This window comes from Lycorma delicatula, chromosome 2 (assembly GCF_047948215.1).
Source record: "Lycorma delicatula isolate Av1 chromosome 2, ASM4794821v1, whole genome shotgun sequence".
In the NCBI taxonomy this organism is placed as follows: Eukaryota; Metazoa; Arthropoda; class Insecta; order Hemiptera; family Fulgoridae; genus Lycorma; species Lycorma delicatula.
In genome coordinates, this window is record NC_134456.1 from 5,367,575 (window position 1) to 5,380,150 (window position 12,576).

A 12,576-nucleotide genomic window follows, 5' to 3' on the forward strand; every position below is an offset into this window, starting at 1 on the left:
TAACTTACAAGAACAAAAAATTATAATAAATTTTATGTTAAGCTAGACAAAAATTTTATAGAAACACATGGAATAATTAGGAGGTTTCTAGAGAGGACTCTCTGGGACTTACAATGTGAGTGGTTAGACATTTTAAAAAAAGGTTGAGACTCTACTGATGATGATGCTCCTCCAGGAGGGCAATAATATCAACACACACATCCCACATTGTCTAAGAGAATGAATCTATTAAATCAATGTCTAACTTTACAAAATCCTAACTGAGAAATTAGGAATACATCATGTTGCCACCAAGTTCGTCCAGAAACTCTTGATACAGAATCATGTAACGATTTGTCACAGACTATTGAATTGAACAAATTTTCAATATCATTGATGATACAGATGTTCACTATCATATGTACAATTCATGTCACCTTCTTATCAATGATAATAATTGATGATGAGACGTGGGTGTATGAATATAATGTAAAAACAAAGTTTCAGTCATCACAAAATCATTACGAGACACATATAATTCATTGAAACACAAAAGTGATGCTGACAGACAGCCTTTTTTGACATCAAAGGCATTGTTCACTATGAATTTCTGCCTATAGAGAAAACAGTTAACTGCCATTACTATGAAGAAGTCATCAGATGTTTCCAAAAAAATGTGAGGAAGAAGAGACCTGATTTCTGGCAGAAAATTCATAGTTTTTCAGCATACACTGCACCAACCTACAAATGTCGCTAATTCACTTTTGCGATTACACTTTTTTAATTCAATTCAGTTTTATACAACAAAAAAATACACTCAGTGTCATTCTTCAACAACCATACCTACCTACTGATGACTTTTTTATTTTAAAAATTAAAATTGCTATTAAAATGGCAGCGTTTGAGAAAATAGTCCATAAAAAAATTTACAGAATGCCCTAAAAAGTTAATTCAGCAATTGCAATCTGCTTCTCTGGAGAAAGAGATGTCGGGAAATATGTATACTATTGGAAGAATATTTTGAAGGAGATAAATTGAATAATGCTGTAAATATTCAATAATTTTTTTTTTAGAAAAAACCTTGGTTATTTTTTGAAAAGAACTCATAATTTTATTTAAATCTTAGAGCAGTCTATGAAATCCTTTTCTCATATCACATAACCTTAAAACATCAATAACTTTAAGTACTGAAATATTTTGGTTTCTATCTTTCAAATGATTCCTCTCTTCTTTAATTTAATGTATCTCTTTCAAACAATCTTCCTTTGCTGTGAACCGTTTATTACTTCTTTTTGTAAACTTATGGAGTCTAATTTTTTAATATTCAATACAGTTTCCTGCCTTCGTCTTTTGCACATTTATTTATTCATCTATCAATTCTAATATATTTCTTATCAATGGTTTACAAATCAACATTTACTCTTCTACATAATACAGCCTATCCTGTGGTAAATAATTCAATAATTATAGCCATTCAATGATTTTTAACAGTATCTGCTTTTGCATTGATTTTAGGTGTTTTTTTATAATTCCTTACAACCTGAAGTATATCATTTGTTACTTATTGATCTACATCCTGACTCTTTGTTGCAAGTTTTTTCAGCTATTTAAACTTAAATTTACATTTCATCACGACTAAATTGTGATCACTATATCCGCTCCTGTATAGTTAAACTGGTAGAGAAACCACTGTTTGGAGGAAGTCTAGAAGTTATTCTCATGGCAGACTTTTTTTAGCTTAGTGTTGTAGTTCCTTCGTAGGTAAAACTACTTTCTCAACATCCAAGTTTGTTCTCCTAATTTTTTTTCTTTTATTCACAACTCTAGGACAACCTGAGAATGTACAGACTTATAGAATATTTCCTTGTGGTGTGATTTGCTGAGGAGGAGTGAGTAGTTGACTATGAACATGTTTGTTTCTTAAGATTACCAACAAATACCTACTGGTTACTACCCAGTAGGATATTTACCATATTGAATTAAAAAGTCTTAGTTAATAAAGAATTAAGACTTGTTAATTCTTTATGAAACAAATATCATTTTATAGGTAATTAATGTTTATAAATGCAGAAAACATTTCCAATTATTTTTATCTTAATTTGTTTTCATGTTATATATTCATTAACATACCGATCACTGTGCTAAAACAATTTAATATTAGATAAATCATCAAAACTCAGTAATAGATAAGTTAAACTTATAATGTTAATGCCAAGAATTGATTTTTGTGGGATCCTCATCTTCAAAAACATATTTATTTATAATTTTGTTAATCTGTTAAAATTGTTTTCTTTTTTGAAAATTCTGAAATTTATTATGGAAAAACTGAAGAACTGTATATTCATCCATAATAAGTTGCAAAATTTTCAGAAAAGAAAACAATTTCAACAAAATTATAAATATATTTTGAAAGTAATTATAGAATTTAATAACTGAAGATGTGAGACCCCATGAAAATTGATTCTTGGAATTAACATGGTAAGTTTAACTTAACTATTACTGTGTTTTGATAGTTCATATTTAATCTAATATATTTATTTATAAAATTTGACTATATAGTATGTTTTATATACACAAATATATTATATATATATATATATATATATATATATATATATTTATTTGTTTTAATTGAAGTTAAAACTACATCAATTATAAATAAACCTGATACCTCTTTACATTATACCTATTAATCACGTAAAACAAGCTTATCTAAACAAGCTGGTCTAACTACACCAAACATAATATAAACCACACTTTTAATTATGAATCATATATTAAAGAAAAATTACAAAACAATCATATATTAATTTTATAAGTAATTTATAACAATAATTAGTTAAGTTTAGCCCCAAAAATAATTTCTATTTGTTTTAAAAATAATCTGTTAAAATTATAAAAATAACATGCAAAGCAAACAAGTATGGTGCATTATTTATGTTATGTACAAAAAAGGTTTAGTAAATTAAGCTCAGTTTGAGATTAATGCCATCACAAAGTCAATTAAAATTACATAAACATAAAACTAAAATAAAAACATGAGTGTACATAAATAATCAAAATAATGAATTAATATAAAAATGTACAATAATAATAATAATAATAATAATAACAGAATAAGATTATATGAACTATCCATACTAACCAATAGTTTCAGTTTCTCCTTGTAATTGTAATACTAAATGTTCAAGTCGTTGTTTCTCATCAGATAGTTCAGCCACTTCTTGCATTTTCCTTTTAAATTTATCTTCCAATTTAGCCATGGCTTCAAGATCAATTGTTATATCTAAAGAAAAGGAAAAATATAAGAAAAAAATTATACCATACTATTACAATATGAAAAGACAACTTATCTACAATAAAACTTTATGAAGTTTATGATGGAGGAATCTAATTGCAAACATATGTGTAAACTGAAGTGAATTGCAAAAATTTAAAGATAAGCAAAAACTTTGATATTGCTAAATGTTTCCAGAACAACATCTGGATACAGCTTAAAATTTTACCCTTCCTGAGGGATAAATATCATGAGTTAAAATTTACTATTACTGTTCTATTTTATCTATTAATAATTTTCGCTATTTTCTCATCAAAAGAAAAATAATTTTAAAAGACAAATTTATAAACCGATAAAAGTTTATAAAATTTAACACAAATTCAATTCTATGCTATGATCATAATCTATACAATCTGTTTAAAAATATTATTAAACATTATTACCCTCACCTCAAACAACAATAATTGGAGATCAAAATTAATTATAAAAAAAAATTATCAATCTTTTCTTCCCCATGATAAAATCTAATAACTACTATCACCCTAATAACATCCCAATCACAGGAAAAAATCTATAAAAACTTATTCAAAGATTGAAATAGTCAAAAGAAAAATATTTTATAGAAATTTTATTTTTAATGATAAGAGTTTATTACTTCAACTGTAGTTAAGATTTAAAAACTATTTAGAAATACTGTAAAGACTCTTCTGAAAAATGTTTTAAAAAGGCTAAAAATCATCCCTTCTGACAATAGATAAGTTATTAGGCATAACTTACTTATTTTGTCTACAAAATTTTTTAATATTCCACTGCTGCAATATTTCTCAATCTCAGAAAAATCTTGATCTCAAAAATCTCAGAGAAAACAGTGCCATCAGATAATTCAAGTTGACAGATGTGATAAGTTAGGAAAGTCTCATATTGAACGCATTGGCATACTCATGCTGATGACGAGTTGATGTCATCTGCCTCATTGTCACCTTCAACATAATCATTTTCATGACCACAACTTTGTTTTTCAAGTTAGTCTGGGTTTAATGACTATATATTTTACAATTACATCTTCATTTCAAAGAATGAATTAGTATTTTTTTCTAACTACTCTAAATGAAAACGATGATCCATCTTAATATTTGTACTTTATTACTATAAGTTTAATTTGATCACTAGTTTATATCTTCTCTGTGACAAGCAATTTTTTTCAATTTGTAAATAACACAGTAAAAGTTAAACATCTTGATTCATAAAACATCATCATAATTTCATTTTATCATACTTTTCAAAAAGAAAATAAGTGGTTTATTTTTTTTTATGAAATCCAGATATTTATACATGTGTATACATAAATACTGTGTAACTATAAATACAAAATATATTTACTATATTTTATATATATAAATAAGTATATACAGATTTGAATGGAAAAACAAAACATGATGAGGCAGGCAGTAGAATCAAATACACATAAGCAGGTGTTATTTTCACAATCATAAAGAGGGAACTAGTAACTGTTAGGCAGCCAGTACATCCACAGCCAGTACATTAAGCATTACCAAAAGCATTATATGTTAAAAAAAAATTTCTTCAGATTCACCAGACTTTCAGCAACGGTGCTGTAGGCTTTACACAAATCAAATGGTATAATGGGTTTTAAAATAACTAAACTTCAATTGTACTGAAACCAGTTGGCGACTGACTAATCAAAATCCAGATTTCATTAACAAAGTGTGTAATTTCATTACGGAAGACTATTGGAGAGATTACTAATAACAATGGGATAGTAACGATTTTGCACACACAATTTTAAAAGATGATTTAGGCTTGTAGAGAGCAGCCACAAAATTTATGCCAAAGCTCTTTTCTTCTTTACAGAGAGAGCTGTTGTGAAGTTGCATAGGACATGGTAAAATTTGTCAAAAGTATTTTGACTTAATGAAGAACAAGATAGTTTTGGATGTGAAGATATGATAAGAAACCAAAGTTCGGCCACTGCAGTAGAAATTTGCACCAGAAGTCAAAGTTATGTTGATTTAAAATAGTGAAGTTGTGTTCAAGTACTGTAGAGTTGTGTTTCATATATATGCACCAGAAGGGAAAAATATTAATAAATAGTATTATCAAAAGATTCTTTATCATATTTCTACATGGTTCAGTGTAAAGGACCAGAAATGGAACTATCAGTTGCATTACGACAATGCTCCCACTAACTCTTTGCGTCTAATCAGAATCTCTTGGTTGAGCATAGAATTTTGCAGTTTGCCAGGCTTCCTCTTCTCGAGATATGGCAACTTGTGGTTTCTGGTAGTTTCCAAGCTGGATGCCACTGAAAGGTAAGCTAATCTTTTTCCTTGATCAGATACTTTTTGAACAAACCTCATTTCTAAGGCCTTTCTAATATAATGAGGGCAAATTAAAAAAACTGATAAAAAATTATCCAAATTTTTTTAATAATTCCGAGATTAAACCCTATAATAGGAGAGTTTTAGGCAAAAATCAAACATATTCTGAATATTTATAAAATACTTATTTAAAAATTGTAAAATTAAATATAATGTATACAGATGATATATCATAGACATGAAATGTACCTGAAAATTCAGGATCCTTTACGTGGTATGTTTGTGAACAGAAATCAATTTTTTCTATAATCTCAGTTTGTTTATGACCAATTTTCTCTTCAATATTGTCATCCACCTAAATGAAAATTTAATATTCTATTTAAAAATATACAGATAAATATTTTATTCATATTTTTTCAAAATATTTTTACTAAGCTTTTTTTATTAATTACAAGCTACTTATTTGAAATAGACAAAATTATTTTTAAGCTATCATTCATCAGTGCTATTACAAGAATTGGATGAATCATTATAATACCAAGGGAAAAAGACAAAGGAGAAAAAATAACATAAATAATTAATCCTTCAACCAAAACTATTCATATACAGATTTCAGCCGAGAAGATTCTTTTAACAATTTTCTAGACTGAAAGCCTGCTGACCTAATTGATTATCTCACAGGGCATGCTATTAATTCTGACTGATACAATGAAATTTTGAAACGGTTATGAAAATTTATTATTAGAATTTTGAAAACTAAGCATCTAAAGACATGTTCTTATATTCAAAACTGATTATGCATCATTTTATGATACTATTAAAAACTATCTGGTAAAATAGAAAACTGCTTTTAAAACTAATAAATAAAAAAATCATAATAATGATAGGATAGATATTATATAATGAATGGTATTGTTCAGTATAATGATTGGTAAATGAATATATGAATAAAATAATAATACAGAATTTTATAAAATACAAGCTATGGTATGCAATTAAAATTTTTTATAATTTGTCAATTGTCTGCTTTATACTTCTACATTTATCCCACTCGGTGCCAGCCTCATACTTCCTATGTTCTACATTATCAATTACAAGCAATAATTTCTGCTTCTAAATTACAAGCAATAATTTCCTGTACGTTTATAATTAAATTATTGCTTATATTCTTAATTATCTGTTTAATAAGTTGTAATGTTTATCTTGCTTTACAATTTTTATCATTTAAATTTTCTTCTAAAACCAAATTCATTATCCCTAGATGGTTCTCAGCCTTTGACTGGCTCTTCTTGTTACAAGACCCAGCCATAAACTTTATTCCACTATAATTTGTATAAAAAAAAAAATTGATTACTATGGGGAGGGGCTTCACTTTAGACAGACTATTACTACTTAGTATAGAAATTAAATTGGAACATTATAGTGTGAAAAATAAAGAATTATTTTTTTTAAAATTATTCTACTCTTTGAGTAATATTTTGAGATATGGGACCCACAGTGAACATATCTCCCTACCTCACCTTACTTCATATACGAGGCGTGATCAAAAAATATGGTGAATAATTTTTTATTAAAAAAAGTAATAAGGTTACATAGAATTCAATTTAATCTCCTTCAAAGTACTGTCCTTGGCTAGCAATGCACTTATCCCAATGTTGACTCCATGACTGGAGGCATTTCTGGAAGGCGTCTTTCAGCTGCTCGGTCATGGCCCTCTCAATGTCAGCAATGGTGTCAAAACGTTTTCCTTTAAGCACAGTTTCAATTTTTGGGAAGAGCCAAAAGTCGCATGGTGCTAAATCTGGTGAGTATGGCGGATGTGGACAGACAGGAACACTTTTTTCGGCCAAAAACTCGCGAATGAGAAGTGAGGTGTGACACAGCGCGTTGTCGTGGTGAAGAAGGAAGCCATTGGTCCATTTTTCTGGTCGCTTTCTTCGTACGTCGTTAAAAGTTAAAATGCTTTGAACGGATCCGTTTGAGATGGGTCTTCCGATCTCTCGAATAGTCATTCGCCTGTTTGAACGAACCATTGTTTCCACTTTTTGCACATTTTCAACTGTTTTTGAGGTTACTGGACGTCCCGCATGCTGCTCGTCTTCAACAGACTCATTTCCGTTTTTAAATCGGTCATACCACTTGTACACAGTCTTCAAAGTTACCACATTATTGCCGTACACCGATTCTAACATTTCGTGAGCTTCTTTGGCTCTCGTTTGCAACTTAAAACAAAACTTAATGTTAATGCGTTGTTCAAAATCCATGTTGCGCGACTGACACGATAAACACAACCTCACTCTAGCGGCTCTGGCAGCTGACTGGCAAGCTCGAACATGTTACAACTTGCCAGTCTCAGTTGATCATGCTATTGGACAAATTACAGCATATGGATGTAGCGTCAGTAGTTGCCACTATAAAAATTCATTCACCGTATTTTTTTATCACACCTCGTATGTTCATTTATAACGAATGCTATGATTCAAGATCCTGCCAAGTTGTGAAGTACAAGGAATAATCTGATTTTTTATGGTAAAAACAGTTCTGAAGAAGCTAATGAAACGCTATGAAAAATTTGTTAAATTGAAGTAAGTAATAAAAGTTTGTTCATACTTTTAAGTTTTTCTGTTTAGACTCCAGAACCACTGTAAGATATTACTTCAGAGGATGAATGAGGATGGTGTGTATGAATGTGTAAATGAAGTTTACTTGTATAGTCTCCAGTCGATTCATTCCTGAAATGTGTGGTTAATTGAAGCCCAACCACCAAAGAACACCGGTATCCAGATCTTGTTTTGTTTTTCAGTTTTCTCCACTTTTCACTTTTGCTTTTATTTCAAAACAAACCTTACTTTTAAAAACATGCCTCGTGTATACTTTCAAAATTTTTCAATGTTATTATTATTATTATTATTGTGTTGTTTTGTTAGAGATGATCATGAAATCTCAAGATCTTCAAAATTTGATTCTGGTAGCATTTATTTAATAGTATAATGTGTAGCTATAAAATATAACTACTTAGCCACAAAAATAAAAGGAGTTGGAATAAAAACTACATTTCTTTAAAAAAAAGACATATTTTTATATTACTTTCAGTTGCACAATAATTAACAGCTTTCAGTTGTTGTTATTAAGGGAGAATCAATCATCAAATATCTGGGACCACAATAACTGCTGAAATATCTGCTTTCCCTATTTAAGAACTAATTCTCATCATTCTATAGTCTCCAGAGCCAACCAAGTGTGTCACCGATTCATAGAAAGGTGTTTCACTTACTATTCTAATAAAGAATATTTTTTTTTTAATTTGGTATTATCTTCATGTGATCTATAACTAATCACAGTTGATGCTGAAATTAGTAATCAACCAGAACTTAATGAATTTAGTCTATATTTAATTAGACAAGGTCTACAGTAGAACAAATTAATTAAAAATAAAATATATGATGATTTATTTAACAGTTTAATAAAATGTACATACAAACTACAACAATTTAATAATGCTTGTATATAATAATTCATGTAAATAATTTGACTCTAAATGCAGCAATTACACATCCTAGATAAGTAACATATTTCAATAGTTTTTGGATTACAAAACTAAATAATATTTACAACAATGAATATGTTTTTTGACATTTATAACTATAACATTCAAAGTTCATTACTTATGTACCATTTTATTTTTTTAAATTATTACATCAGCTCTGGTAAAATTTTAATTTACTTAAAACATATAATTTGTTTTTAACTGAAAAAATACTGCACCAATCAAAATTGTCAGAATTTTATTAATAGAAAAATCAAATTCTGAATGCCAAACTCCCATCTAAAAATTAACACTTGCCACTCCTTGAGTTAATTTTACTCATTCATGGCAAAGCTAAGAAAAACATATACAGTAAGTATCGTTTATAGTGACATCGAATATAATGACATCATATCAGATACAGTGACCAAAAACTTGTCTCTTGGTTGGTTTGGTATGCTGTTAATACATAAATACAGTATGTATACTGTTTATAATTACATTGGTTGTAGTGACATATTGGTTATTATGACTTATTTTTTCTACTGCAGTGCAATATTTTATTCCTTATAATGACGGATGGAAGTGACTCGTCAGTATCATAGTATACCTACATTGTAGCTACAGAAATATTTTGATGGTTAAAATGAGTCACCTTTTCTTTTTTACCTGCATATGTACGTAGTTCTTGTTTTTCTTATCTTCTTCCTGTACCAGATTATTGTAAACTGAAGCAGCCACATTCAGTTGTAATTAATCTTATGCTGTGGGTGTATCATATCGTGCGGGTATAGTATTTTATTTTACGCATCCTGTGTAATTCATTTAATATTGATTTAATTATGACTTTGCAAAAAGACATTCACAATAGTGGAAAAGGTGCACATTATCTTGTGGTTAGAGAATGGTGAAACTAATAAGGACATTGCCCAAGAATTAGGTGTAGGTCATTCAACATTATCGGTGATATGGAAAAACAGAGAAAAAATTAAGAAAAATATTGAAACAAATTCTATAAAATCAAAAAGATTACAGCCTTGTCAACATAATTATGTAAACCAAGCGCTGTTAAAATGGTTTAAATACCAGAGGACTACGGATATCCCTGTTAGCGACCCTATATTGCAAACTAAGGCGAACGATTTTTCTGAAAAATTTGGTAAACCACGTGAAATAACTTCAGCTTGGATATAACAGTTCCGTCAGCATCACAATATTGTCCCGAGAAGAATAAGCAGTAAGGTTGCAGCAGCTCCAACCAGTGTGTCAGAAATATGGCTAGAAACCATTTGGCCAAAATTAAAAGTGAGCTATTCGAATGAAAATATCTATAATGCTGATGAATCCAGTTTTTCTTTTCAAATGACGCCAAAAAGAACTCTTTGGTTTAAAGGCAACACATGTTCATCGGGAAGACTAACAATACTAATTGCTATAAATATGACTGCAACTGACAAAAAAAAATTTCTGGTTATAGAGAAGAGTGCTAAACCCCGATGTTTAAAAAAATTGGAATCGCATCCTATTAAGTATGAAAGTAACAAGAAAGCTTGGATGACACACATCTGTAAGTCTTGGTTACAAAAATGGGACCATGAATTAAAAATGGCAAAATACTGCTGCTCATTGACAACTGTTCGGCTCATCCACACGTTGAAAATCTTTCGTGTATAAAGTTAGTGTTCTTACCACTGAAAAGTACAGCAGTCTTACAGCCCTTAGATCAAGGCGTGATCAAGTCAGTAAAAGTCTACTAGAAAAAAACACCTAATTTTACAAATGATACAGGATTTAGATAAAAAAAACGAAACACAAATAACTATTCTGGATATTATAATTATGTTAGAAAGATCATGGATTGAGGTTTGTCGGCTGACTGTAAAAAATTGCTTTTGATACGCAGGATTTTTATCTTTAGCAGAATAGGGCAATAGTCTGCAAAAGTAATCATTGTCAAATGCATTGTTTGAAGATTATCAAGAGGTTGACACAGACTTAGAAATGCATGTAACTGTAACAGATGATGATGTAGTGGCTTCAGTACTAGCAGAAATAAACAGGGACATAGGTAATGACAACGAAACTAATGATAGCAACAATGATGAAGACATTAACCTCCAAATCTTCCATAAGTTTTAGCGGCAATGAAAACTGTTTGCTGGTTTCTCAGTTTTACAGATATTGCTAATGAAGAAACAAACAGTGTTTGTTTTGATTTAGAAACGAAACCTTAAAAAACTGTATTACAACAAGAAATTTTTGAAACAAAGCAAAATAACCGACTTTTTGCAGAAAAAGTAATTTTTACAATTTTTCTCTATCTTCTCTCGCTACCAAATTTGTATTTATTATCGCATTTTTTTTTGTTTTTTTATATTATTTTATTATGGAATAAATTATTATTATTATTTCTAGTGATTATTATTTTACTGTATTACAATACCTGTGTAGATGGCATATTAAAGTAGTACCACTAAGCTACCTAAACATCAGATATTGTAGTGACTGTCAGTAATAATGACCTAAAATCATTGGTTCCTTGGAGGTCACTATAAATGATATTTACTGTATATATATTGCTGCCACATACTGTACTTACTATCAGTGACTGCAATGCTAGTCAGTAGACCATATATTGCCAGCCACTCACCGACTATAAATATAATTTAAATAATTACTTACCTTATTAACTGTAGTGAGTTGAGCCAGTTGCTTAGTTAATTCTTTGCAATGATTCTGTTCTAATTCAAGTTTTTCAGTCAATTCTAACTTATTATTGCTCTAAAAACAAACATTTAAATGTTAATTAAACATATTAATAATATAATAAATTAAATTAAAATATTCTAAAACCAAGCTGTAATAAGATCCTACAATAATATACCCTGTAATAATATATTAAAAAATTTATTAAGAACACCAAATGACAATAATTTTAGCTACTATCAGAAAAATGCAATTTAAAAAAAAATTAAACATTTGAAAAATCTAAAACTTAACTGTGTACTTCTATGATAAAAATGGAAATTTTCCAACCTGATAAAATTTCATTCAGAAATAAATAACAATTATTAAAAATAAGATTTTGAATATTTTTTTAATGGTATTCCTAAGATATTATTTTTTGAAGGAGAAAAACATCATTTTTCAACAAATTTTCATTAAGTTTCTTCAAGTTCAACTACCTTTGACGTATAGTAAGATCATTTTATCATGTAAATCGTGATACTGTACACTATAATTGCATTATGGGTTGTAATACAGAGATACTTACAGTTGATTTGATTCATGGAATGTAGTTATGCACAAACTGGTAATTTCTTACAGCAACTATTGGAAGCATCCACTAATCTCCAGATGGCAGGTCTGAACCCTTCGCACCATATTTTTTGACACCCTTCACGCAGACATCAGGGCTAATGGAATTCATCTCAAAAAATATGGTGCAAAGGGTT

The 12,576-nt window shown here is 29.1% G+C and overlaps 1 protein-coding gene across 2 annotated transcripts in view; it reads right to left on the reverse strand.

The window, feature by feature from the left end:
* The window catches only part of LOC142320440 (Golgi matrix protein 130 kD), a 112,744-nt gene that overhangs the window by 22,437 nt on the left and 77,731 nt on the right, over positions 1-12,576 (reverse strand). For both annotated transcript variants that reach the window (XM_075358215.1, XM_075358214.1), the window contains exons 11-13: positions 11,804-11,902; positions 5,845-5,950; positions 3,125-3,265 (exon numbers count right to left, since the gene is read on the reverse strand). In XM_075358215.1, coding sequence (XP_075214330.1) covers positions 3,125-3,265; positions 5,845-5,950; positions 11,804-11,902 — 346 coding nt within the window. The remainder of the gene's footprint in view (positions 1-3,124; positions 3,266-5,844; positions 5,951-11,803; positions 11,903-12,576) is intronic.